Source organism: Thermothielavioides terrestris, chromosome 2 (genome assembly GCF_000226115.1).
Source record: "Thermothielavioides terrestris NRRL 8126 chromosome 2, complete sequence".
Lineage (NCBI taxonomy): Eukaryota > Fungi > Ascomycota > Sordariomycetes > Sordariales > Chaetomiaceae > Thermothielavioides > Thermothielavioides terrestris.
Window position 1 is genome coordinate 6569882 of NC_016458.1, and position 26809 is coordinate 6596690.

At 56.4% G+C, this 26809-nt stretch overlaps 5 protein-coding genes across 5 annotated transcripts; 3 read left to right on the plus strand and 2 right to left on the minus strand.

Annotated features, from left to right (window-relative positions):
• The first annotated feature begins 1576 nt into the window (after positions 1-1576).
• On the plus strand, positions 1577-4982 carry THITE_2114974 (uncharacterized protein). The gene is made up of 4 exons (XM_003652977.1): positions 1577-2179; positions 2317-2495; positions 2692-2790; positions 2860-4982. Exons 1-4 carry the CDS (start codon positions 2000-2002, stop codon positions 4679-4681), a joined length of 2280 nt encoding a protein of 759 aa, XP_003653025.1. The 5' UTR covers positions 1577-1999; the 3' UTR covers positions 4682-4982.
• A 767-nt stretch (positions 4983-5749) lies between these two features.
• THITE_2114980 (uncharacterized protein) lies at positions 5750-9066 on the minus strand. Its single transcript, XM_003652978.1, has 4 exons — positions 8793-9066; positions 8597-8724; positions 8172-8531; positions 5750-8110 (listed from the first exon to the last, which is right to left on the minus strand). Exons 1-4 carry the CDS (start codon positions 8942-8944, stop codon positions 5901-5903), a joined length of 2850 nt encoding a protein of 949 aa, XP_003653026.1. The 5' UTR covers positions 8945-9066; the 3' UTR covers positions 5750-5900.
• A 4441-nt stretch (positions 9067-13507) lies between these two features.
• THITE_2114981 (uncharacterized protein) lies at positions 13508-16954 on the plus strand. The gene is made up of 2 exons (XM_003652979.1): positions 13508-14132; positions 14245-16954. Exons 1-2 carry the CDS (start codon positions 14060-14062, stop codon positions 16386-16388), a joined length of 2217 nt encoding a protein of 738 aa, XP_003653027.1. The 5' UTR covers positions 13508-14059; the 3' UTR covers positions 16389-16954.
• Positions 16955-17362: 408 nt separating this feature from the next.
• Positions 17363-17979, plus strand: THITE_2114983 (uncharacterized protein). The gene has a single exon (XM_003652980.1). The coding sequence runs from the start codon at positions 17445-17447 to the stop codon at positions 17646-17648; it is 204 nt and encodes a 67-aa protein (XP_003653028.1). The 5' UTR covers positions 17363-17444; the 3' UTR covers positions 17649-17979.
• On the minus strand, positions 17980-22099 carry THITE_2114984 (uncharacterized protein). The gene is made up of 2 exons (XM_003652981.1): positions 21393-22099; positions 17980-21305 (listed from the first exon to the last, which is right to left on the minus strand). The coding sequence occupies exons 1-2, from the start codon at positions 21814-21816 to the stop codon at positions 18085-18087; spliced, it is 3645 nt and encodes a 1214-aa protein (XP_003653029.1). The 5' UTR covers positions 21817-22099; the 3' UTR covers positions 17980-18084.
• Positions 22100-26809: the final 4710 nt, after the last annotated feature.

Consider the following 26809-nt stretch of genomic DNA (forward strand, 5'->3'; position numbering starts at 1 on the left):
CGACATTAGCTAAGATGTTACAAAGCTAGTGCAATAAAAGCATTTATTCAACGTTAAAAGCTAAAACGATCGAAGTTACCGCTACTAAGCGCCAATGTAAAGTAACTATTGACGATAAAGTGTAGGAAACACCGATATATCCTCCTAAGAAGCTTAAGAAAACGCCTACTTCCACTGAACGTAAAGTAGCAACAAAGACATCCAAGGTCAGAAGAGACGACCTCTATACTAGTAATAGTATAGTCAATCTCGATAAATAGAACAAGTGAACAGATATATTACAATAGAGGACTTCGCTATAGGACGAAATAACGAATATAAAACCTATATAAAGTATAATATAGATTAGTTTTCTTCCCTTCCTATATACTCCTTTATCCTATATTAAGTTCTATAATAATGGCGAAGACACTATCTTTTTCTTCTTATCCCTAGGCACTTATTATATACAACTGTAGCAAAGACACCTATAACTGCACTACGGTCAGGGGTAACGAATATTCCCTTAAAAAGGGGAACCTCACCTAGAACCCCTTCGTAGGAAGATAGACTATATCAATATACTTTTGTGACACATACTAGTGTTCAGGAGTACCGCCTCATCAGCTGACAAGGCTGAGAGGCATTGATCTTTCTCACCCTTACACGTTTACCGTCAGATAGTCACCGAGGACCATCGGCGTATAACATTAACCCTCACCCTAACCTTGACCCTTACCCTAACTATAACCCTCATCCTAACTAGCGGGGGGCTAGCGCCGCCCCCCATACCCCCCGGCGAACTAACCCGTGGCTAACCCATGGCGATAGTGCAAACCCCTTGGCGGTCTTGGCGGGGTACTGACGCTGTAAAAACATTGCCGACAATTGGCCGAAATTAGTCTTGGCGGGACCTCTTTAGCCATCAGCTGGAGCCCAGCTACCTAGCATGAACATATACTTTGTACAGTAACAGGAGCATACAAAAGACAACTCGGCTAAGATCATATATCGGTTTGATGATGATGCCCGCCTGATCTGATGGTAACATAGGTATTTTTCAAATAGCTTATGGGGTTATCCCTGTGCCTCTGCTGTCATCTTCATACTTCAGCATAGTGTTGGTGGAAAACAAGCAGGGAGACCTTTTAGCATTCCTTATGTTTCCATTTGCTACGGTCATGTTCAGGGAGTGAGTCGTTGTGCCTGGCGAAGCCAAAGATGCGACACGGCAATTTTGCACAGGATTGCAGGGGCTAAATTTGAGTTTCTGGCAAAGCCACCTCCCTCCCCACTGTAACCAACTGGCAGTGGTACACTATACACGGAATAATCCGTGTGGATTTGTCGTGTAGTGTACATGCAGCCCTCGCTGCACAGCAGGTTTGCCGGTGACAGGATGGCCGGTAATCGGGTAAGGTTCTGGCCAGGTTCAAGCAGAGCCGCAAGGCAAGAAGAGCATCTGTCGTCTTTGTGCGAAACTCGAACCCAATTGTGCAAAGGCTCAGCTTCTGGTGACTAATCCGTACATACATGTACAGTACATCCGTGCATGTGAACCAGCGATGCCCCACATTCGATCTGATAAGGATGGAAGCCGCCACTCCCGTCCAGCTCCGGTCTGGCTCCGAAGGCAACGTCAGGGTTCTTGAACTTTGTTTTTGCCTCTTACTTGGTGGGCTCGACTGAGACCGCTCACGGAGCTGTTGTGCAGCCTTACCGACAACGACCCTGTGTGTGCTAGTCGTGGACCTATCTCTTGTTAAGGGCCACGCAAAAGCACCATTCCCACTTGCTTTTTGCTTCTGAGGCAACTTCACTACGAGCTTCTTAAGTATTGGGTGATGCGCGAGCCCAGCCGCTTTGGAGCTACCCGGGTAATCACTTGCGAGAAGCGCAAGGAAGAAGCGGCAGGAGGCGGGTGATCCTGCAGGCTGGGGGGTTGGGGGGCACGAAGGGTGCCCAATATCCACCATCTGGAGATTGGTAGATATCTGAGATCTCGGCCTGGTGTTGCGAAATGGGCGAGGCGGGAGGCTCCAGCCGAGACACGCAACCGCCCTCGGTTGAGGGCCGGAGCATGGCTGTGCTGTACGGGTCCGAGACTGGCAACGCCGAAGACATTGCTGCCGAGTTGGGCAACATGGCCCGGCGGTTGCACTTCCAGACAACAGTCGACGAGATGGACGGCTTCAAACTGGTGCGTTGCCTGCGCGTCTCTGCACCACAGCATCCCCGGGGCTGGATGGTGCTTCAGATGAGCGGAATCTCGAAATCTCAAAGCCCCAGCGGGTACCTAGGGTGAGCGCTAACACGGCTTTCGATACGGTACCTTAGGCAGATGTTCTGCGTGCATCACTCGTCATCTTTGTGACATCCACCACAGGGCAGGGCGACATGCCCAAGAACGCATTGAAGTTCTGGAGAAATCTGAGGCGCGAGAAGCTCAACAACACCAACTGTCTCCGGTCTCTGCGGTTCGCCATCTTTGGGCTGGGCGACAGCTCGTACTTGAAGTAGGTGCTCGCTCCGGCCTCGGTATCTTACCTGGGTTATCATTATACTGTGTCCTGTCCTGCTTGATGGGCCGGCGGCTTTCTCCGGCGTGACTCCTTTGCTGTCGTCCCTTTGTTCCTTCCCCATACGAGAGATCTTGCACGGTTGCGGTTGTTTATGAGGGCTCCTTCCGCTAATATCCGGCTGCGAAATCAGATTCAACTGGGCGGCGCGGAAGTTGCGAGCGCGGCTCCTGCAACTCGGAGCGATCGAGTTCTTCAGACCCGGCGAGGGCGACGAACGGCACGATAACGGGTAAGGAACCATCACCTCTTGCCTTCCCGATCTGTCCCGCCGTGTGCTGACAGCTCTTGCGCTCGACAGCATCGACAGCATCTATCTTCCGTGGTCTCAAGAGCTCAAGGCAGCCATGGTCGCCGACTACCCCCTTCCGGACTCGGTCCGCCCCATCCCCGATGACGTGCCGCTCGCGCCTAAGTATTCGCTCGAGCTGATGCCGTCCTCCTCGCCCACCTCGTCCCTCCCGTCCACGCCGTCCGCACCGTCCACTCCGACCGTCAGAATGGACGTCGACGAAGCGGCGCCGCGGGCCGAGGATGAGCGCATGTTCCTAGCCTCGAGGACGAAGAGCGCGGCCCGCTCCCACATCAGCAATCCACCGTCCGCTGCGGAACAGGCCCGCGAAGACTGGAGGCGACTGAATGTCACGTTCCCCGCCCACAGCGCTCGGGCAGACGGAAGCTGGGAGCGGGCCAATGGCCGGCCTGTCGACTCGCTGGACAAGGACAATATCCTCACAGACCATCCAGAGAAGTATCTCCTCGAGCCAGAATCTCCCCGCATCCCCGCGACTCCACCCGCGGACTTGCTCCCGATTCCCGACACGAAAGTTGCCATGGTGGTTGGCAATGATCGAGTGACGCCGCCCGACCACTGGCAGGATGTTCGTCGGCTGGTCTTCCACGTGCAGCTCACGCCTAGAGACCGCCAGGTCCTCAGCCAGATTAGCGGAGAGATGGTGTTGACCATCTGGCCCAAGAACTATCCCGAGGACGTCCAGGAGCTGATTACCCTGATGGACTGGGGAGCCGTGGCAGACTTGCCCCTCGAGATCAAGTCGTGCCCTCGGGGGGTTTTTGTTGACCGCAGTGGTGCGACCTTGCGACATCTGCTGACCCACAACCTGGACATTACGGCTGTCCCGAAGCGCAATTTCATCCGGGAATTGATATTCTTCACCAACGACAAGAGGGAGAAGGAGCGGCTCATGGAGTTCACCAGGGCCGGCAACGAGCAAGAGTTCTATGACTACACATGCCGCCCTCGCCGAACCATTATCGAACTCCTGCGAGACTTCGCGGGCGTCAAAATCCCCTTTCGGAGAGCCCTCGATCTGTTCCCCGTCATCCGCGGCCGCGCGTACAGCGTCTGTAATGGAGGCATTGATCTCAAGACCCCTCGCGAAGACGACAGGTTCACTTTTGAAATCCTAGCAGCGCTCGTGGAGTACAAGACCATCATCCGCAAGCCCCGCCAGGGCCTCTGCTCGCGCTACCTCAAGCACCTTGCCGTCGGCACCGAGGTACGGGTCAAGTTGTCGAGTTCCAGTGGCCCCGCTCTGGTGGACAGCCCCGCGGAGGCGCGCCGACCTCTGATTGCCATAGCCACCGGCACCGGCATTGCTCCGATCCGCGCCGTCATCCAGGAGCGCGCCCAGCACCGAGGCGCGGGCGACACGCTCCTCTTCTTCGGCTGCCGCAACCGCTCGGCCGACTTCTACTTTGAACGCGAGTGGCCGCTCTATCCCAACCTCATCGTCTACCCGGCCTTTTCGCGCGACAACATCGTCCCCGACCCGCGGACCGTCGCCGGCCCCGATCAAAATGGCACCGGAGCCGACTTTTCCGGACCCTTGCGTCCAGACGACATCCTCGCTGCCGTCCAATACGACGCGAACAAGAACTACGTGCAGCACCTGATCCGCAAGCACGCCGAGGAAGTCGGCGCGCTGATGAGGCGCCACCCCATCGTCTGCGTCTGCGGCAACGCGGGCCGCATGCCCATCTCCGTGCGGCGTGCCCTGCTCGATGCGCTGGTCATCAGCGGCGTGGTGGCGAACAAGGACGAGGCCGAGAAGTGGTTCTCTAACCCGGAAAATCTGACGTTTTGGCAGGAGGTGTGGTGAATGCCCTGCCTGCCGCGCTTGCCGGAGTTGAGTTTATGGGCGACGGGGTTTGGTGGGAAGAAGGCTTGGATGGATGGCCCTTTGCGTTGATAGAGTGCAGCGACCGGCGTTGGGCTCTTTTGTCTTTGTTCTGGGCCATAGTTCTGGGCGGACTGGGACATGGGGAATAGACGAACTCGGAGGTTCTTGTGTGCTGTACCGTAAACATGGGACTTTGATAGCAGCCCATAGAGGAGGGCCAAAACAAGGTTGTTCAGGAGACCGTCCATGCTAGTATGCATCTGTGCGGAGTGACCTTCCGTTTAGACCGCCGACAAACACTCAGCTTTACGCTCTGGGGGAGAGTGAGCTCGGTATGGGCGTATTCCAGGGAGGACTGCAAGGCAGATACATGTGTGCATACATAGAGGCGTATATAGGTGAGGTAAGGTATCTGCTCAAAGCCGAGGACCCTGCGAAGCGAGAAGGGAGAACAGCAACAGCAACCGGGTCGGGGCTGGCCAGTCTTGGAGCCGGGCAGTGTCAGAACGTCGTAACTGTAACTACATACACGCCGCCAGAGGTGTCTGGATGGCTCACTGCAGCGGGAAGCAGGCCAGATCCAGATTCCCACCACGTCCAGTGTGAAGTCAGAGGTGTAACGACATAGTTGATGTGAACGTGATCATGTAGATGGCCAAGTAAGTCCGTGTCCTACCACAAGAAGTCAACCTCTTGGGAAGCGGCCCCGACGATTTAGAAGTTCATCAAGTTAGTTGGATGCTTCTACTTGTTCTACCGGCTTTCTTCCCAGAGCCCAGTTATCAGCTAGCTAACGCGCTCCTTTTCCATCGGCTCAAAATGGGCAGACGTCTCCCGTCTTTGGCGCCAGCGACTCCCAGCGGCTTCCAAACTTGCTTCATTGGACAAAACAAATAGCTTGACAGCTTCCAGGTCTCTTCACCCGAATGCTCCCCATGTTGCGCCTCTGCAACGCCTTCCTCAAGATTACCTTCGCAGATTCAACGCCGAAAAGACACATCTGTCCGTTTGCCCCGCCCGTCCGCCCAGGTTTGGGCTAGTAGAGAACTCCGAAACGCCTCGCTCCCGTTGTACCCAAAATGAAAAGCCAGCCATGGCAGTGGTGGTATATAATAACCCAGCTTCTCAAACAAAATCCAGAGAAATTTCGGCAGGAATATGTACGCTGCGTAGTAAAACATAGGGTGAAACCGGGGGGTTATGGCCGTCGCATTAAATGACGATCGTCCTGGTCCTCCCAGCTATATCGCTTCTCCGCGACCTGCGGCACGTGGATGAGCTCCGAACCGGCTTCGATGCGCTCCATGCTGCGAGGACTGCGCGGTATGTCGTGGTCATGGCCCTCGGGATGTTGGCCCTGTGTCGTGCTTTCAATTCTTGTCCCAGCCTCCGATCTCAATTGGGTCTCTTCAGTAACGGTCATGCTACGAGGACTGCGCGGTATGTCGTGGTCATGGCCCTGGGCCTGGGGATGGTGGCCTTGTGTCGCGCTTTCGATTCTTGTTCCAATCTCCGATCTCAATTGGGTCTCCTCATCAACAGTGAAGTTGCTGCCGAGCGTATCGGTGGAGCCCTGAGTCTGGGATCGACGATGTCCGAGAGGTTGAGGGGGTGGCAAGTCTTCAGGACCGAGATAAGCGGGCTCAGCATGCGACGAAGCGTCGCTGGGAGTCACGATCCGAGGTATTGGTGGTTGCAGGCGTGGAAGCTGGATATTCTCCGGCAGAGGCCCTAGGCATACCACTCGCGATGGGTCGATCGGCGTTCGTTGGAACGAAGGGGAAGGCAGCTGCACGGATCCGGTTGGAGAAGTGGGCGAAGCGTTCGAACCAGAGCGGGTAAGGGACGAAGGAGCATAAGTGTGGGGGGAATTTGGAGACTGGGGTGAGACGGGAGAGTAGCTGCTGGGATCGGATCCGTTGGAAGAAGCGTTGAGATGATTCGACGGAGGTGCAACCGTCATGGGCGACGGCAGGTCAAACATGCGGCTGGTCCAATCCCCATGTGGCGTCAAGGGAGAAGGAAGCGAAGCGGGAAGGGAGTTGCCGTTGGCGCACGTGGGTGACAACGCCGGAGACGGTTCATCGGACGGCCTGTGATGAGCAACGGGACTTGGATCTTGCATCGACTTCTCCGGCCCAGGCGCCGGGGGAGGAAACGCCGTCGGAGTGTAGGTCGGCACTGGTCCCTGCAACTGGCGGTCCAGTTTCCGCCTGGTGATCTCGTACTGGCTCAAACCATCGGTGCGGTCGGCGCCAAACTCGGTTTCCTCGTCTCCAACATCGTGGCTGTCTAGCTCAACCGGCTCAGGCGGCACCGGCATTTCAAAGACCTGGTGTTGGGCGTCAGCCCCGACCTCAACTGGGTGCTCGGTGCTCCCGTCCGTTTGGTGCGCAACGGGTTTCCTCGATCGTTTCTTCCTGATGATCTTGGTGAACATCCTCTTGACCGGACTCCTCGGCTCGTCGTCTTCCTCTTCAGCAGCCTGAGGGCCCTCTTTGTTTTCCTCCTCTTGCGGTGCAGGTTCCTTCGGCCTCGCCTTCCGTTTGCGTAGGAGGCAGAACCAGAGGACCAATGCCAAAATGCTGCCGGATATGAGGGCACTGATCACGATGCCGGCGATTTGGCCAGAATTCAGCCCCTGACTCGGACTGCTGGGTGCTTGGTATTGCGGGTATGGACTATCGATCGGCCTCGTGATAGCCTCGAGCGAGTAGTTCGTAGCGGCGTTAATAGGGAAGAGAGACTGATGAACCGAGAAAGTGGCCCGGTCGTAACTGGTAATCATATATGCCTCCTGCATGAACACGCGCCCAATGATGTACTGATTATTGTTGACTTCCTTGGTGGACCGTTTAAGGGGAAAATATGGAATGCTCGAGTTCCCCCATTGGATGACATTCTTGAAGGGGTATCGTAGGAGCTGCGCAAACGCGGCCGACGGGAGAGTGATGTTGACGACTCCGGGGGTGTTGAGGGGCTGTCCGAAGTTGTCGGCATTCTGATAACTGGAAAGCGTGAAGGTGAAGGAAAGCGACGTGTCGGACTGATACTGTGTGTACTGCGCTCCGTCGCGAAAGACGTAAACACCCAAGTCCTCCCTCCACGTCAGGTTCAGAGCTGCAGCGAAGCGTTCGCACACCTCGGTGGGGAGCCAGAGGTAAGGCGTCGAGGTGTCAATGAGAGCGATGATGGAATCGTCCATAGTCACGAGGGGCCGCTCCGTCGACGTCCAGTTCTTGGTGGGTGCGTGATCCATCGACGTCACCTGGGCGGTGATCCCGCGCACTCGGACGTTGGGTAGTCGGGTTAATGGGTCAAGCGAAAAGGTGGTGTCATGCGGTTTGAACCTCAACGTATCGTATCCCCCCAACGTCAAGGACGCGACGGTCCCGCTGTTCTTTCCATCTGTGCTTCGTCAGCAAACCATGTCGCGTACCTGGCGGCCCGTGTGGCGGCCGCGACTTACCGTCATGGTAATAGGCGCCCGCCGTGTATCCGTAGCCATGGCTAGGGATCGTGCCGTACGTTTCGGCCAACTGCGAGATGAGAGGGGTTGTTAGGTTGGAGCCAAATCGGCCCTGCGTCACGCCAACGCCCACATATCCCTCGTAGTAGTCGGTGTCATTGATGGCAGCCACCAGCGCCCCTTTGATGGAGGTGGATATCCGCGTCACCGTGTTGACGAAGGCGAACGTGTCCAGCCCGTAGTCCCCATTGCCGCCCATGCCCGTGTAGTTCATGCCCAACTGCCAGGCCCCCAGCGAACGCCATGTTTCGGATTGTGAACTGTCGAAGACGCCGCCCCGGGCATCGATGCATAGTTGAACTTCTTCCCTGTTAACGGCGCTGACCACATGCGGGGTCTCCGTCGTTGCCCGCGATAGCACTCACCTGGGACGCAGCCACCGGTCGAGATGACCCAGATCTCAGACAGGGCCGTGGCAACGGTCAGATAGACCACCTGGGCGGGAGAACCAACGTAAAAAAGGAAGTTGGACCAAGTTCCATCGATGCCATACCTAGCAGGGCGATCAGCAGGACGCACAGCGTCAGAGGGTCAAAATCCAAGGGACAAGACAAGACGCACCATTCGCCTGACGGCTGGATCCAGAGCGGGCTTGGAGTTGGCGGATCGGATGCTGCTGCTGCTGCTGCTGCTACTGCTGCGAGTTGCGACACGGAGAGCAGCAGCGGCAGGACGTGACGAACGACAGCGGCGCCGAGGTAAGGCAACCGCATTGTTGCAGCACCCCGGGGGCCCGCACGGCGCGCGAGTGATGGCGTTCGGTCACCAGAGGAGAGGCCCTAGGACGCGTCCGAGGCCGTGTCGGTGTGCCATGAGCTGTAGAGCGTGTTAGCGAAAGTCTAAGCAAGCGCGTAACGATATGTCGGGGGCCACGGGCAGGCAAGGAGGATGCGTACGGAAGAGGGGACTGCGCAGATCGAGCCCAGCTCTCACTCATGCCGCCCAGCGGTAAGCCGTAGCAGCGTACACAGAACTCTGGATCCGTACCGTGCGTCGCACGAAATGAGATTTGATGGTGCAACAACAGGAACCAGACCGCGATCAATGTCCTACAGCGCACAGCGCACAGCGCGAGAGGGGGGCTGGAAAGGGGAGCTGATGGCCGGCAGACAACTGGCGACAGCAAGACAGGCGACAGCAACGTTCTGTGTAGGCAGTTGTGGGGAGGGGGAGACACCAGACATGCGGGCGCGACGTCTCGTGGGACGAGGAATGCAACGGCGGAAAACACCAGCCTGGGAAATCAAAACGGAACCTTGTTTCGATGGATTGGGCGAAATGTCTTGCCTTCCTAGGGGGTGCCTGCTCGAGCGGGAAAGATCGGCGGGTGCTAACAGCACAGAAGCACTGGATCCGAGGACTGGACCGGGCTGAGGGGTGTTGCGCCGTTCCCGCGTCGATGTCAATTAAGCAGTATCCAATTCCATGCGTCGCCCTGGCTCAAAGTCGACAAAACTCAGGAGCCGTCCCCGGTGTGGAAAAGTTGACAGGGAGCCGACGGGCTGACAACGGCAGGTGCATTGGATGTTGTCCCGAGGCACAATGCCTGCTACAAAACGGTTGAACGGCAGGAGCCACCCGCACCGATTAACTACCTGGGGGACGGGAGCACGCGGAAGCTTTGCGAACTCGGGCCTGTTTCGAAGAAAAGCAACCAGCACCGACGGGACCCTTTGGTAACCACAGTGCACAGTACGGCGTCACGTTAGCACCTCCCTCCACCGCCTTATCCCATCAACCCCCCGGCCCTGGAAATGATGCCTGTTAACTATCCCCACCTTCCCCAAAGCAAGGGAAGGAACCAGGGCCCTTCCGCGGCACGACAGGGGACCGGCCGGGGCAGCTGGCCAGTGTAAAAGAGCCAGCCACTGTGAACTGTTTGGGCCTGCTGTCCCCTGAACCTATCTCCCCTTTCTCCGTTCTCCAAACCGAGGGCAAAACAAAAACCAGCCGCTACCTCCAGGCTTTTTGATTTGGGAAAGCCGACTGTGCTGTTCAGATTGCAGCCAAAAATCATCAAGCGTCAGATTGCGACGCCGCGGCGAGGGCGGGCAGCTTGCGCACGCGAGATGCAAGGTGGACACCACATCTTGCCCTGCGCTTCACAGACCACACGGCGATAACGAGCAGGAGCCCTGCCCGGCACGTGGCGTGTCGATGCGGCTAGCCCAGTGGCTGATCGATTCCCAACGAGAGGTTTTGCGGCGTTCCGCGTTCTCGGGTTGAGACTGGCTGCATACCACGCGGAATGTCTGACGAGAGTTTCGCATCTCAACACAAGAAGCGACGGCAGGGTTTGTTCGTCCGATATCCGAACGCGTCAGTCTTCCTCCCCTCAACTGTGCCCCCGCCCTGCGTCCAGGAACGACCTGCCGAAGCCAGCGCACCATCGGCAAGGCCGGACACCAGCTTGTGAGATGCCCGGACAGCGACAAATCAAGATAAGAAGAACCGCGTGCTGTTGTCACCAACCGTTTTCCTAAACATCAAGGTCGTGATGCTCTCACGGCAGGTTTATACTGTGCAAGTTGAAGACCCCCGGGTCCTGGTGTTGAATCATCACTCCCTTGTCCTAGGGTCCCGACGATCCGTCATGCCAGGGCTGATCACCTCGTTTGGGGCACCTCAGTGGTTGCATCGCGGGTCATCTCAGGCGACATTGCGGGGAACCTCGCTTCGAGGCCGTTTTGTATGTACGCCCTTGTAACCACACTACGTGTAATGGAGTGTATGTACCGATGTATGCCGCCCCTGGCACCGCAAATGCCGGGGAGACGGAGGGTGCCAGTGCTGAAACCGGGCGGGGAGCTCGTGGCCACCAGCAGCGCGGTCGGTGTCAGTGGAACACAGTTACGAACAGCCTTTTCTCGCCTGGTGCCGGTTGGGATCCCGCAGCGCTCATCCACCGACAGAACTCGTCCACGTTCGTCTTATCGTCCGCCAAATGGTGGGAGTAAAGCAGTCTGGAGCGCACCAATAACAAGCGGCAGAAAAAGTCCTGATTATCCAGGATCGTGTCGTCTCGGTCTTTGTTGGTGGAGGCCTGTACCACAGTATATTGGTTAAATATCGACGACAGCGAAGCCATCCCTCCTGCCAGCCCGGCGGGCATTCCGGCGGGCGACCATCTGGGCAGCTCGGTCCTCAATAGGCATGAAGGACACATCAGACACGGCAAGAGTAATATATTTCACCCCCGGCTAAATTCAATGCCACCCATTTTGCCGCCACACCCAATCAAGCCGCCGTCGTTCCAGCTTCTGTGCTTCCACCCGCAACTGGCAGCCACATGACATCACGGGCTAGTTAATAAATTACACTGCTTACCCGCGAGTCTGGCCACGGCCGTCAGCCGGAATTTCTGGAAGGCAAACAGTGGACGGCCTACGGCCGACCGCCTATCCTGTGCTCTTCTCGCGGCTGCTGGCGAGTTACGCAGCCTCCCCCGTTCAAAGCATCGAGGGGCCCGCCTCCCACAGAAGACCTGAAGTTCCAGTTCCTGCCCCCTGGCGTGATCATGACTCGCCTGCGGGACTCCTGGTAGATGGGCGTCTTGGCTGCGGGGATATCATCATCAACTTTTGCTTGTTGAACAAAGTCACCTGGCGATCACCTCCTTGCTCTCACAGTCGATTTTCTCAATGCTCCCAGGAGGGCTGTCTTTTCGCCCCTTATTCGCTTGCCGTGCCAGCTCATTGGCTGCGGGGCGGTTGCTCTGCAGCTATCATGATCTTCCGGGACGCTGGTTGTCTCCAAGTAATCCCGCGCATGGCCAACAGAGTGCAGTCTTCCGAAACCAAACCCTAAGCTGGAATGGTCGATCCGCTGGGAAGCTAAAGAGTTACTCGGTCAAGAATTGAGCGCCTTGGACGGTGCGGCATGGTCAACAATCTCACTGGCCAGACATAGTTGGAATGCTGCAAGCCCGCAATCTGCTCGAGAGCCGTTGTTATCACACCGAGGTAATTACACCCTGCTCCGAACATGTGAACGTTTGGTGTCGTTCCTCACGTATAAAGACTCCGTATCCGTATTCTGTACATCCGTACACAGATATGTACAACTGTAGTGTAGTTATCTCTGTATGTGCGGAATAGTGTATCCGTATTCCAGACCTGGTTGATAACAGTCACTTCGAAACAAGCCGTACCTTGGCAAGCTGACGCCACCGAGTTTCAAGTCCTCAACCGCCGTGGGCCAGATCGAGATTCGGCCCCGATTTCCACCGTGGGTTGGCGGCCCCAGCTTCCTCTTCCGTCGGGATGGTCAATTGCCGAGAAGGTCATGGCGGCCCCCACTGAGAAGCGCCACCGCGTCGATCCGCTTGTGGCTGTTGGGGAATGTTCTCGCCGTAACTTTTCCGTAGCATGGGCACGGAGGACGCTTCAACTGTTAGTGAACGTTAGCTGTCGACCATCTACACCCCCGAATAGGATGGTTGTGTATCTCTGACCCGGCACGAACATGATGGCGTTATTTGCAAAAGGATGCACTGTGTAGTGTTTTGCTCTTGTTCCTCCCCAGCTGCCCCCGTTTGATTAGTGTAATTCGAAGGAGATTCCCTGTTTCAGCCTTGAGCGACCGTGACGGCCACGCAACGGCTGATCAAAGACTACTGCCGAGGGACATGCCAAGACAGGCGACAAGTCGCGGAGGTCTTCGCTCCTTTTCAGTGGTCCCCGGTACGCTTCGATCAATTCTTCCGTTACACTGAACCAAAGCTCGGCACAGGCTGACCACGGCTCGTTAAACGAGTCGGCGACCTGGACGCATCCGGCTGAGCGGCGGAAGAAACCGCATGCGAACTTGTCCTTCGCGACGATGTGATGCACTGGTGTAGTTCAACGTTAACGACTATTGTCACATCATAACGTTCCAGGTTGGTATGTGTCCAGGTATTGTAGGAGGGTGTCTCCTCCATCGCGTTCCACCAGCCCCGTCTGCTACTCGGTCTCCCTTGCCAAGGTACACGAGGTATGTGCGCGTGGGAGCCGGCCGGCAGCTGGCATCGCCTCCGGCCGAGACTGGCCAATCGAGGAATTCCGGCCCTCTCGCAAGTCCCGTCGCCCCGGAGAGAGGCTGGCTTGGCAGGGATAATCCCTGCGCATGAACAGATCCTCATCCAAACCCCTTGCTCATTCATCGGCCGTGGGCCTTGGCCCTGCTTACCCCTGTTGGCCGCCCGTTTCTCGCTCAGTGGTGTGTCCACGGCAGGGAAACAGCTATCTCTGAGTTCCGCAAAGCAGTCCCGCACCGCACAGTCACTAAATGAAATCGTCCCATAGCAGGCTAATTAGGCTCAAAGCCGGCGAGCAAATTTCCCTTTTGCTCGCACATCACAGTGCCCAGTGCTCCGGCCCGTAAATGCCCGCCAATCTCGCGTACACTACTACTGCGGTACGCTTGTGTACCTTACTGTGGTACGGGGTAGTATACTGGCGAGGGGATTTGCACAGTGATTATTCGGATGCGCGGTGGCTCGATGGCCGCTGCCTGTTTGCTGTCACGGATCTACGACCGATCATCGACGGGATCCGCCGTCCAACTCCCGGCACCCCGGCCAAGGTGCCCCTCTGGACACAACAGCGCATTCCTTCCCCGGCCCTCCCAGCATTCCTGCCAGTTCCCAGTTCGTCCCGTGATGCCACACCGCTGCCCGCGATGCTGGTGAGGAAGTTCTGGTGATAACATCTCGGGCTCAGTGCTCAGATGCTCGGACGAGGCGGAACGGGCCCGGATCAAGACTTGCAGTCTGCCACAGCGACGCAGCGCATCCGCATCCGCATCCACCGCATCCCAGCGCAGGAAAACTTCCGAGCCGGAACAGCATGGTCGGCGGCAGACAAGTGCTGCTCTCCATCGCAGTGCTCTCCGGTCTTGGTTTCGAACACGTCCTCGGAGGTCAGCATCCCCCGGCAAAGGTAGAAGAAGAAGAAGCAGAAACAAGCAAAGAAACGAGAAACCGGGGAGAACGGAAGGATCAATCGTTCTTGGTGCTGACTGTCTGGAGCAGATCGAGTTAGACGTCAAGATGGGCCCATCAATTTCCTTCAGCACGCCCCGGGCGGCGCCAGCTCCAGCGCGCCGAGCCAAGCAGAGGTAGCACCTCCGTCCCAGTCGCCAGCAACGGTCGCAAGCGTTGCTGCCGACTCGGGCGCTTCGACATCAAGCCCTGCGCATGGAGAGGCTCAGACTGCCAGCTCGAGCGCCCCCGACACGACAGTCCTTGTTGATGTAGTCATCGCCACGTCAACCGGGGGCGTATACGTCGATCCGGGGGCGTTTGGTGCGGGCGGGCAGCTTACTACAGACACAAATGCCCCGACTCGAACAAACAAGCCGACGAGAACCTCCATCGCCCCCGGTTCCGGGGCGAATCGGGGTCCGCCCCCAGCAGACCCGGTATCATCCGTCGCGCCTGGGGTGCCGGGCCCGGAAGACAGCGGATTTGTGTATGGCGCAGTGACAACGACCGCCCAAGCGACGGCGACCACCCCCGCCACTACGGCCACCACGGCCGCCCAAGCGGTGCATACGCCGCCGCGGGGCGGTCCCCCCCAGGGGCCACCTAACCGTTCCACCATCACGTTCACGAAGGACACAACCGACAGCACCGAGCTGGGCTATGTCCAGGTCACATCCACGCCGACGACCTTCTTGACGTCCACGACCTATGGAAACCAGACAATCACCGTCAGCCCTTCTGTCTCCGTCAGCTACTGCACGGACTCGGCCGTTGCCACCACGTTCTGGTCCGTTGTTTACACGTCCACCGTCACCTGGTACGGGAATCCCACCGATTACAAGCCGCCGTACCCCCCCATTACGATTCCAGCACCAAGCGCGTCATGCATCGTCCCCGTGGATCCGCCGAGGTTCACCATATCGATCTGCGCGTCAACCGGAACGGACAGCAAGTACCGGACGTGCGATGCAGCCACCACAACCATGAGCTTCAACTTCGGAATCCAGACCGCCAGCGTGCCGCCGGTCGTGTTCCTCACCACGGACAAGAACCCGGCCGTGGTGTACTCGACCATCAACACGCCCAACTACGGCGTCAGCCAGGACCCTAAAACCCGCGACAACCACATGAGCCCTTCGGGCCCCGGCGCCGCCATCTCCACAGCCGCCTACAACTCGCAAAATGCGGCCCAGGGCGTCACCGACTCGGCCCACACCCCCCCGCCGACTCCCGTCACCGTCGTGGTTCAACCCTCTGGGGTGGTCATCAACGGCAACACCATCACCGACAACCCGGCGCAGCAAACCCAGGTCGTCATCGTCGCCGGCCAGACCTTCACCATCGACCCGACCCGCGTCGTCGGCGCCGGCGCCACCATCGACCGCCCCTCGGCAACCGGAGGGCCGTACGTGCCGGTGCCAACCAGCACCGACTTCGGCAGCGTGCCCGTCGTCGTCAGCTCCTCGGTCGCCGTCATCGGCGGCTCGTCCTTCACGCTCGGGCCCACGCCCACCACGGCCATCGTATCGGGGCAGACCTTCACAATCGGCGCGAGCACCATCGCCGCCGCCGGCCGGACCCTCCCGCTGCCCACCAGCCCTTCCCCCACCGAGGTGGTCGTCGCCGGCGGCGACCTGATCACCGCCATCGGCAGCTCCGTCGTCGTCATCCACGGCACCACCCTCACCTACCAGCTCACCGGGCCGGCCACCACGCTCACCGTCGACGGCGACGCCATCACCCTCGGCCCGGGCGGCATCACGGCCGCGCACGGCGGCGTCACCCTGGGCGGGCCGCACGCCGCCTCGCCGCACGACACCGAGTACGCGCTCGTCGGCGGCGCCACCATCACCAAGGTCGGCGCCTCCGTCGTCGTCATCCAAAACGTCACCTACACCGTCGGCCCGGGAACCGGCACCACCACCACCGTCGTCGGCGGCGAGTCCGTCACCATCGCCCCCTCCGGCGTCCAGGTCGGCTCCACCCTCTCCCTCGGCTACCCGTTCGGCGCCACCACCGTCATCACCCCCGGCGCGGGGGCCGGCGGCGCTGCAGGGCCAACGGCCACGGGCGCTGCTGCCGCGCAAGCCGGCGATGCGGAGGAGGATGGCGGGCTGGGGTTGGCGAGGCCTTGGCTTGTGGGCGTTGTGTGGGCTGCGGGGGTTGCGGTGGGGGGCATGGTAATATTCTAGTTTCGGTTTTTCTTTATACCTTCGTTTTAGTCGGTTTCGCCTTAGCCGGTCAGGGTCGGGATGGAGTGACGGCGTCGGGCGTCTTTTGTCTTGTCTGGTTCTCCGTTTCATTGCTGCTTGTCTGCGAGCGGAGCAGGCTGAAGCAAAGCTTTCTTTTTTCTGGTTGAGTTTCCGGCTCTTTTGTTCTTCTGTCCGGTTTATTATAGTGTTTAGTAGTGTGCCGTTCGAAGTTCGGGTTGGATAAGAAATAGTTTTGCGTGGCGGCAAGCGGGTTGATGGCATACCCGACACAGCCGCGGGATTGTTGGGAGGCTCTCTCAGGGGCGGAGAGGGACACAGCTGGGTGGGTGTTGCCCGGCGGCCGAGAGCCTGTCGCGGCTCGCGATATCTGTATATAGATACCTGACTGCAAGAGTAGGACAGTGTGTATAAACCCAGTCAGTTACAAGGTTGGATACCTAGCGCGCGAATAAGCTGTGGTCTATGTAGTCGTATTAATGGGCGCATGGCGATGTTTATCTCTTGCGCGTGACAGTGCCCAGCTGATGAATTTGCTCCCTCATCCCCGTCGCCAGGCGCATGTGTCCTCGCCGGGCGAGTCTGTCGTCGGAACCTTTTGCTGTTGCAGTTTATTAAACATGGTGTGATTGGTAGTTGGTCTTCCTTCCAAAGCGAATGCGTCTCAACCGTCGTCCGATCCCGGAACATGAAGGGTCGGATGGATACAGCACTGACCGAGGGGAGGCCACCGCGAGCAACGGTGGCCCACGGGTCCGCGGACGGGACCGGTCGCTGGCGAGTGCCTATACCAGAGGGAATCAACTTGCGGGAAGCGGGTGGATGGCTGCGAACTGGGCTTGGAATGAGGTTCCCTGAGCGAGGATACGCTCCCGCTCACCAGCCCTGATGGGGAGTGTTAGCAGGCATGCATGTACATGGCACTCAACGGGACAGGGATCAGAAGTACGATACCAGCCAGATTTTTGCGAGACTCCAGTTCCTGAGATTCAGGTACTTCAACATGTTCGTAAACTTAAACATACATGATTAGCATACATGGCCTCTCCGGCGTTGACAGTGCCAGCCGGTCCCAGTGAGCCCAAGGGCGTAGAGCGCCAGCAGCGGGACGGTAGGGACCCTGCCACGCACAAACGCCTTGTGCTGCAGCTTCACGGTGTCGTCGCTGTGGCTGCTGCTGCTGCGGCTGGTGGTGGTGGTACTGTCGTCGTTGGGATGCTCTGGACGCCTGACTTGAGCTGATGACCGCGCGGCCCGTTGAGGAGACCTGTTGGCCCTTAAGTCTTCGTCTGCTAGGTTGTTATGTTTTAAGCCCAGGGATGGTTCGGGATATCGAGATTCGGGCCGTTGGATGTGGACAGTGTCGATCGACTGTTATCGCTGCGAGTATGAGTAATTCAGGGCAGAACCGCAAACAACAATTTGCCATGTTGAGATGGCTGATAACTACCAAGCAGTGCTCGGTCTAAGGCCAGACGTGCACGCCGAGAACAGAAGCAACTTGCGCATAATTAAAGGCTCAAAGCACAAAAAGTGGGAAGCTCGCGGAGAGCAGCTACTAAGCCATCCGCCGCAGGGCATCAAGAAAGAAAGCACACCAGCAGGCACCCATTACACGACAGCAACTTCAATCTCCAGCCACCAACCAACCACTCATCGGCACGCTCGCTCGCTCGTCTCAAACCAGCCTCCCCTTCCCCTTCCCGTTGCCCTCCAAAGGCGGGTACTCATCCGCGTCCGCGTCCGCGCCCGCCGCCGCCTCCCGCTCCCTCACCCTCCTCAACCGCGCCTCCTCTTCCTCCAGACTCAATCTCAGCGCAAGCGCCAAATCGTCCTCGGCATCCACGCCGACCTCACCGCCCGCAACATCAGCAGCTCCATGGCCAGCCGCGCCCGGCAGAGCCGAGCCCGAGGAACCAGAACCGCCGGGCGACGCCGACGCCGACGCGGCCAGCCCCTTCTTCCCCTTGCCCTTGCGCCTGCCCTTCGTCGGCTTCGTCTGGAACTCGTACTCGTACTCGCACGAGCTAGCAGTCCCCGTACTTCCGCCACCGACGCCGGACGGCGGCGGCTGCCCGTTACTGCCATCGGACTCCAGCAGCGACAGCCGAATGGCGCGCTGGAGCTGCGCCTCGAATTCATTATCACCACCATCCACTCGAGGCACCTCATCTTCCCCAAGCACCGCCAACCCGCCCCGGCTGGGCCCACCCGCAATGACGTAAGTGCTGTTGCCCGCCAGGCTCGGCTCTGGCGTGACCGTGTTCCCCGTCGCCGAGCTGGCCGTCTCGGTCGTGGTGGTCGCCCCCTCCTCAGACGAGGCGGTGGTATCGCCCGCGCTCAGCCGGCGCTGCTCCTCGAGCAGGAAGGTTTCCTGCGAGATCATCTGCGCGTACTGCAGCGCCTCGTCCTCGGTCAGGCCGGCGACACCGCCGGCGCCGACATCGACGCCGAAGCGCCTGCGGAGGCGGTCGAGCTCGCGGGCGCGGTGCTCCTCCTCGAGGAGCAGCTCGGCCTCCTCGGCGGCGATGTAGCTCGACACGGCGCCGTTGTGGCGGCGGCTGGCGAGGCGGCCGTGGATGTCCGAGTGGCGGAGACGTCGTTTGCGGCCGGGCGGTTGGTCGGCCGAGCTGTAGGACCAGAAGCGGACGAAGGTGCCGTAGGCGAGGACGCCGCGCAGGACGGCCGGGTCCGGGTCGAGGGCGATGGCGCGCACGGCGAAGTAGTTGGCGTGCTGCAGCGCCGGGTTAGCTTGGAGGATGTGCCGCGGGATGCGGCCCGATGACTTGGCATTGAGCGTGCGGATCGGCTCGAGGGACGACGCGAGGGGGTCCCAGGCCTGGACCAGGCTGTCGCTGCCGCCGTGAACGACGTACAGCGCTGACACGGCGAGGCTGGTAATCTCGGGCGACTCGGTCTGTATGACCCTCAGGGGGTGCACGACAGGGTGGGCTGTGTCACGCATGTTCCACACGACGACGGAGCCTGTGTTGGTTCCAATGGCGAGTAGCCGCGCGCGCCGGCCGGGAATCTCACCGGTGGCATGCTTGGAAGTCGGGGTGGCGGGAGAACTGGCACCGCCAGCCTCGGATCCTGAGAGTAGAGGATCCTCGAAGGCTGCCATGACGGCAAACATGGACATGTCCACTGCGGTGGCGGTGATCTCTGTGCTGGAATTATGCTTGAACACAAGTTCGCTGCAGCGCCATTCGTCTTCGTAGTCCTTCTCCATGATGGAGTCAAGGCGTGGGGTGCTCATCCCAGACGCCCGTGGCGATTCGCCGTTTCCGTTGCTTCCAATATGAAGCGTCGACGGGGACACCTCAAGCGGCCCGGTTCCTCCAAAAATCGAAGCGCGAGCGGCCAGGGGCTGCGCAACCGGGGTCAAGGCTCCAGATGGGCTCGATTTCACGGTCGGGTTGGCGCCCTTGACGAATCGCCGTACAGAGGCATGCTGGCCCTCTTCGTTGCCGCAGGTGATCACAAAGATTGCTTCCCCGCCTCCGGTTTCACCTCCGGCAGCAAAGTCAACCTCGAGCCTACGCAGCATGTCCCAGCCCTCGCAGGCCTTTCGGAAGTGGGCAGGCGTGTGTCGGAAGAACTGCTCGATCTCCCTGGCCTCGGCCGCAACCTGGTCTCTGCTCAGGTTCATTGCGTTGGCAGACGATCTCGGGGAATACGTCCCCGCGACGGCATTCTTATCTAACTCATCTGGTCTTGCGGACCGTCGAGTGGGCTCGATCAGCTCCCAGTATGCGGTGCGGCCTGCATCCCACGCGTCTTTCACCATAGCCTCGGCTTTTCCCTTCCGGACCCGAGGACTGGGGACTTCAGTCAGGCAGTAAACCTCGCCCAAGGCATTCAACGCGACAGCCCAGACTCGGCCGAGAGCCTTCCGTCGCAGGTTGTACTGGTCATCCACCTTGATGTCGATGATGGGGACGCCAGGACTGAGGACCCAGCGAGCGGTCATGTCCCCGTCCGCATAACGCGAACCGGCGGAGTCCCGGCCGAGGGCATAAGACGTCACCACCCCGAGCGTGGACCCAGCCATGATGCCAACCATGGATTGCGTTGTCGACGTCACGTTGGACGACTTAGCGATCCAAACAGCGCTGATCGCATCAATCGAACCCGGAATTTTCGGAATTTCAGGCGTCGAATCAAGGACGCTGTCGTCATGGCCGAGGTAGTGGCCGCGCAGCTGCCCGGCCGCCTTGAAGTACAGGCGCCCCCCGGGAAACCCTTCACCGGCGACGAAGCCAAACGGCTGGCTCACGTCCATGACGTTGGGCACAGCTGCCGGGCCGTCGCCGGCGCCGTAAAACTCTAGGCTGGGAAACACCTCGTCGAGCTGCTGGAACGAGAAGGGGTCGTCCAGACCCCATTTTTCGATCCTGCCGGTGGAAGGGTCGCTGACTGTGGCCACACCAAGGTCGCGGGTTCCGTGAATCACCCTGGGCCCCTTTTTCCCACCGGTGAAATCAGCATGGACATGGCTAATCATCCACGGAAGCTTCGAGTTGTAGGTCAGGACCGCGCCAGCCTTCTTCCCGGACTGGCTGGATCGGGTGGACGACCCGATGCTGCCCGGCTTGCCACGCGCCACGCTGCGCAGCAGGCGCGTCCGAAGCAAGTACTCGCTCCGCCACGAGGCGAGGGGGGTCAGGCGCGTGAAGTAGCGGACCTCGGACCGGATGACATCGGAGGACTCGGCCTCTCTCGCCTGCTGGGTGGCTTTCGCTTGCCCCGGGACGGAGTCCTGCCCCGCGAAGTATCGCAGGAAAGCGGCGCGCCATGCGTAGGGCGTGGTGACGAGCGCGTAGAAGCGCTTCGAAACCAGGGCTACGGAGGCGTGCGAATCCGGGTGGAGGTGGGACAGGATCTGAGTCAGGATCTCTGCAGAGACCGTTCGCGTCAGCGGTCAAGCTGCAGCAGATACTTGACGATGGTGACCCGCCCGCGGCAAAGCAAAAGAGGACGAACCGTTTGGGAAGTCGGTCAGCTGCACGCCGTCAGACCGCGCGCTGCCGGTGACCTTGAAGCCCAAGGTCGGGCGGGTGCTGGTGCTGCGGCGAGGCAACGAGGCAATCAAAGCATTCTCGTAGTCGGCAATGCGTTGGCCAGCGACAATCACGTGGGTGGCGGCTGCAGCGGACTTGGGCGACTCGGCAATACTCAACCGGCCAAGGGCTCGGTCGAGCAGGCCGTCATTGAGGGCGGCGTCGCCGTCGCCGACGGACGCTGCACCCGAAGACGGCCTCCGGGCGTGCGACGGCGGGGAGCAACTTGCGCCGGGCAAGCCTGAGCGGGAGCGATCGGAGCCATGTTGAGCGGTGGTGGGCAGGGAAAGATGGGCGCTGGCTGTGTGCTGGTCGTGGTTTGGAGTGTCGATCAGCCCTGATTGCATAAAGTTTCCTGCGTGAACCCCGAGGCGAGATGATGGTCGGCTGTGCACGTCGGTCTGCACAGTCGATGGCGAATCAGTAGAATTGGCGTTAGCCGGCGGGCGGAGGGGGCGAAAGATGGATGGTCGGTGAGTCGCGTTGAGTTCGCTAGCCTGACTGCTTCTTCGGTGTGCAGGGGCGTTGTTGGTGTTGCGCTTTGTGGCAGCGGGCCGTTGCGGGAAGTTGACGAGTGACGTGTTCGCGCAGGATTTTCGCGTAACGGAAAGCCAAGACTCGGCTGGTCGCCTGCACGTGCCACGGGGGACCGGGCCGGGGAATTGGGACCTCGTCTCCCTCTGGCGCAACCACGTCCCCCAATCACAAGCTCATCGCAGGCAAAGGTGTGCACTGTTAAAACACAATGTACACCACATACATGTACCCAACATCGATCGCACGGTCACGCTCAGTGGACGGAAATATAACTAAGCTAATCGATATCTCCAGATACCGGGCGCGGTTGTCGGACATCGGTGAGACATGGCCGGCTCGTCGCGGCTCAGCTGGCATGTACACAGTCCAGTAACTACCTAGTTAGTTAACAGGTAAGTTACCGAGTTTGTTAGTCACTGCATCTGTGGCGCTGGCGTGTCTCACTGCGGAACGACGGCACCAATGGATCAGGCCACCAAGGGATCAGGCGACTCAGATCACTCCTTCCGGAGGCAGCGGTCTCGATCTATTCATGCGCCAGCCACGGCAAGCCTCTGCCGCAGCCTCTGCCCATGCCCAGAAACAAAAACGGTCGCCGCCGTGGTCTGTACTGCACTACTATGTATTCCGTACGTTACATACGGAGCACGGAAGCGAGACATTGTCTCACTCCTGCCCCCGTCTCGACGGAAGAGACGTCTGTCCATCGAATTGCCAACCGAACCGAGGCGGCGAGGGGGCGAAGACCGACCAGGGAGTGGTCATATCGATAACAAGTTCGGGGTGAGTTCCTGAGAAGATCTCGGCTTGCGACACTGGTCGAACCGGGACCCTGCGGTGGTGGCTTGGAGAGTGCACGCCGCGAGACGTTGTGCTACATCACTGTACCGCCGCCCAAAGCTGTGCAACTAATGTACATACCTACATGTGTTAACTTGGCTGCCGGATCTGTGACGGGAGGCAATGCGAGGTTGTTGTCAGCTGCTGGCGCTATCGGTTGGCTGATGGCTAAAGAGGTCCCGCTAAGACTAATTTCGGCCAATTGTCGGCAATGTTTTTACAACGTTATTACGTAGCCCTGATCGCCAAGGCGTTTGCACTATCGCCAAGGCGTTTGCACTATCGCCAAGGCGTTTGCACTATCGCTAAGCGGTTAGTTCGCTAGAGGTACGGGGGGCAGCGCCAGCCCCCCGTTGGTTAGGGTTCGGGTTATAGTTAGGGTATAGGTTATTTCGGTTTTCTTTTTTTTCAATTTGGTCGAGGTTTTATAAAGTTGTTGCGACAAGCCTTTGCGATTGTACGTTGCTGATATTGCTCGAAGTCGTCGCGGCCCCGCTCACCCTTATCTTAGACCTTAGACCAGTATTAGGCTATATTGGCCTGCTACGCAAGCGTAAATTTAGCTTAGCCCTGAAAATTTGCCCTATATAGCCCTACCACGCTGCCTATAGCCAATTATATCACCTATTGCAATTTGAGCCTAAACTGGTCTGAGTGCAAAGTTCGCGATTTAGCCCGATTAGCGTATATATCGAATAGGGCGAATTGCGCCAATAGCCACAATACTACTAAAACTAGGTGTTTTGACGAACTGTAAGATGCTCTTGAATCGCTAGATTATACGCTTTCTAACAGTACTATTTTAGTTGTACAGTTATATATAGTATAGCTAAATCTAACGAAGAACCCTCTCTCCTGCCATTGCTAGCCTTTACGCTATCGGCTAGCTAGGGGAGCTTTCGCGTCCTATACCGGCCGGCTTTATTATCATTAGGGCTTAGTTCTATACTGCTATTAAGCCCTTATTGGCCATCAAGCTCTTATAGCCTCTTATATAGGTTCTCTCGCGGCGGGAGCCCCTTATATAGGTTCTTTCGCAGTAGGATGCCCTGCTAGCCCTCCTATATAATATAGAGTACTAACTAGCGAGCCTAGCCATTGGCTAAAGAGCAATACAAGTCCAACAAGGTCGACGACGAAAGTAAAGGTGAGGAGGAGAATAGTAATATAGATAAAGGCAGCTTTCTAGACAATATCATTAAAAGGACTAACAAGGCGTAGTACACTAGACAAGTATATAATAGGCATTAAAATACTTTGAAAGACTATAATATATATTTATTTGTTGCTAAGTAGGTTAAAAACCTTCGCTAGGTAGGGAGGTTAGCTAGAGTCCTTCTAAATCCCTAGGTTTAGACTGCTCTTTAGGATAGAGGCGTTGTTATTAAGCCTATAGATAAGGATAAGAGCTTAGAAGCTATTGCTATTTAGATTTGCTATAAATTAAGGCCTCTTTAGAGAGATCTATTATTTATAGCATTTAAGCTAGAGGATTAGTAAGCTATAAACCTAGTAACAGTAGAAGAGCTTTATAATATAGACTAGCTCGATTATAATCTTTAGAAAAGCTGGCTAACTCTTAAAGAAAAGGCTTCTACTACGGTAAAGCTATTCTCGTAAGTCTTATAGAGCTAGTAGGATAACAAGGAGGTTATATCGGTTTAGGTTAATAATACCTTTAGCTAAAACATCTTCCTAATCACCTCTCTTCTTTTTAGTAGTATTGCTTATAATAATACTAGCTTCTTAAAAGATGTTCTAGGCCTCTACCTTATAGCTAGTAGTACTATATAGCGTACTATTAAGACCTTTAACTATATTGGCATTATCCCTTTATACTATACCCTCAACTATTTACTAAATAGTATAGCGTTAGATATAAAAGAAGGCATTAAGAAGGTTATATACGACTTAAATACCGTTGTTGTATATAACAACTTCAACTTTAAGAATTAAGTGTACGAACTAGCGGGTAGCAAGTAGGATCAGTTCGTTAATTTGACTACCTCTCTCTTAGTAGCTTGCCTAGAGTTGAACGGTCTATTTAAGTAGGTAGATATTGACTTGACTATAGCCTTTACTTGTAAGATAGTTATCGAATATCTGTTGCCTCGTTGTACTACTATCAACGATGCCTTCTACTAGCTTATTAAACAGTCTTTCTTTAAGCTCTTTAAGGAGGATAAGGTCTCGCCTATACCTATTGTTAAGCGAGTTAGTTTTCTATATTTACTATACCTTTAGTTAAGCGTAATCTTTAAGGACAAAGGTATAATTAAGAGCGTTTATTAGCTCTATAAGACTCTGTTCAAGGACCGCTTCGACTTTAAAGAGTTTACTAATCGTCTACTCTTTGTCTATAGCAATTAGAAGACAATATTGTTTATTTAGTATATTAAGAACTTATAGCTTAAATCTGTTGACGTATAGGAGTAGAAGAAGTAGATAGTACCTATACTAGCCTTTTTCTATATTGAGCTTAACTATATTGAGATACTATTCTAAATGTTCTAGGACATTGGTATTAGAACAGCTTTATCTACTATAATATTAGCCGATATACATTTCTTCTACTATAGGAGGAATATCAGTAAAAAGGACATTAAGTACTACTAGGTCCTTTCTCTCCTTATATATAGATACTTTGCTAGGGTCCTCACCTTTATTATTGCTAAGCTAGTGGATAAAGGCGCTCTCTAAGAACCTCTATCTATCAAAGGTATCTAGACTACTATAAAGGGTATTGTAGAAGACCTAGATAATCTAGACTTATTAGACTATATATTCGAGTATATTTAGGAGAACGTTTTCTTTGCTTAGGCGTAGAGTAGCTATTATGATAATATATCTGACGTTGATATAGAATTTAGGAGCTATTGCTGCCTTATATAGGCTACTAAGATCTTACTATTAATCTACGAAGCAGTGCGCGCTAGAGAGTATAGTCTTCTTTAGGAGATTATCCTAGTACTCTCTATTCTCTTCTAGGGTAGCAAAGGCTCGAATTATAGCCTAGAGATATTGTATTTCACCTAGCTCCTATACCCTAATGTCTTTAAGAAGCCTAGTGTTGCTAAAGCTATTCTTAAAGGCGGTTTAATCCGTTGTATTACAGCTATGTAACAGAGCTGCGCAGTGAACCACTCTGCTAAATAGACAAAAGATCCACCAGTTCGACCACAACGTGGTCGAACGCTGCGCACCACTTGCATATATCACAGCTACCACCACAGCTGTGCGCGGCTCTGTGACAACTATCCTCCCCTCCGGAGGAGCTCGACCTCGAGCTCCCTTCGCAACGGTTGCCAGTTGCTAAGGATGGTCATGCAAGTGTCAGACCCCCAATGAATCGTATGACTCGCGTAGGTGGAACGTCATCCACGTACACCCGCATCACACAGGGAGAACCCCACATGACTAGGTCTTGGCGAAGCGAGCCGCCACTATGTCATACGTCATTGTGAGCACGACGAAGGAAGCAACTCAATGTTCGAAAAGCGCAAGCGCCCAAGCCGCAGTTCGAACACTGGACCTCCAGTACACCCACGTTGTGGTCGAACAATTGTAACAGAGCTACGCAGTGAACCACTCTGCTAAATAGACAAAAGATCCACCAGTTCGACCACAACGTGGTCGAACGCTGCGCACCACTTGCATATATCACAGCTACCATCACAGCTGTGCGCGGCTCTGTAACAAGCTAGCAATGGGTATAAGGTAATCGACTTACTATTAGAGTATATTAATGCCTTATATGCCCTAGATATTAAATACTATAAGAACTCGACCTATAATATTTAGGCTATTTTTTCTTAGCTAGCGCTTAATAGCAACTACTTTGCTATAATCTAGAAGTTGGTAGAGAGGCTGTTTAAGAGCAAGTAAAAGGGGATATATATTGTAGGCGATATAAGAACTAATATTATCTTATATATTTGTAAGCTATATAATGATAGCGTTACT

Excerpts from the sequence above, each read along its gene's own strand:
- THITE_2114974 (XM_003652977.1), top strand. The coding sequence starts at position 2,000 with ATGGGCGAGGCGGGAGGCTCCAGCCGAGACACGCAACCGCCCTCGGTT. Across the intron at positions 2,496-2,691 it reads GGCGACAGCTCGTACTTGAA|ATTCAACTGGGCGGCGCGGA; the intron begins GTAGGTGCTCGC and ends CTGCGAAATCAG. Across the intron at positions 2,791-2,859 it reads GACGAACGGCACGATAACGG|CATCGACAGCATCTATCTTC; the intron begins GTAAGGAACCAT and ends TGCGCTCGACAG.
- THITE_2114980 (XM_003652978.1), bottom strand. The coding sequence starts at position 8,944 with ATGCGGTTGCCTTACCTCGGCGCCGCTGTCGTTCGTCACGTCCTGCCG. Across the intron at positions 8,532-8,596 it reads GACCGGTGGCTGCGTCCCAG|TTCAACTATGCATCGATGCC; the intron begins GTGAGTGCTATC and ends ACAGGGAAGAAG. Across the intron at positions 8,111-8,171 it reads GGGCGCCTATTACCATGACG|ATGGAAAGAACAGCGGGACC; the intron begins GTAAGTCGCGGC and ends GACGAAGCACAG.
- THITE_2114981 (XM_003652979.1), top strand. The coding sequence starts at position 14,060 with ATGGTCGGCGGCAGACAAGTGCTGCTCTCCATCGCAGTGCTCTCCGGT. Across the intron at positions 14,133-14,244 it reads TTTCGAACACGTCCTCGGAG|ATCGAGTTAGACGTCAAGAT; the intron begins GTCAGCATCCCC and ends TGTCTGGAGCAG.
- THITE_2114983 (XM_003652980.1), top strand. The coding sequence starts at position 17,445 with ATGGCCTCTCCGGCGTTGACAGTGCCAGCCGGTCCCAGTGAGCCCAAG.
- THITE_2114984 (XM_003652981.1), bottom strand. The coding sequence starts at position 21,816 with ATGCAATCAGGGCTGATCGACACTCCAAACCACGACCAGCACACAGCC. Across the intron at positions 21,306-21,392 it reads GCTGACCGACTTCCCAAACG|AGATCCTGACTCAGATCCTG; the intron begins GTTCGTCCTCTT and ends CGGTCTCTGCAG.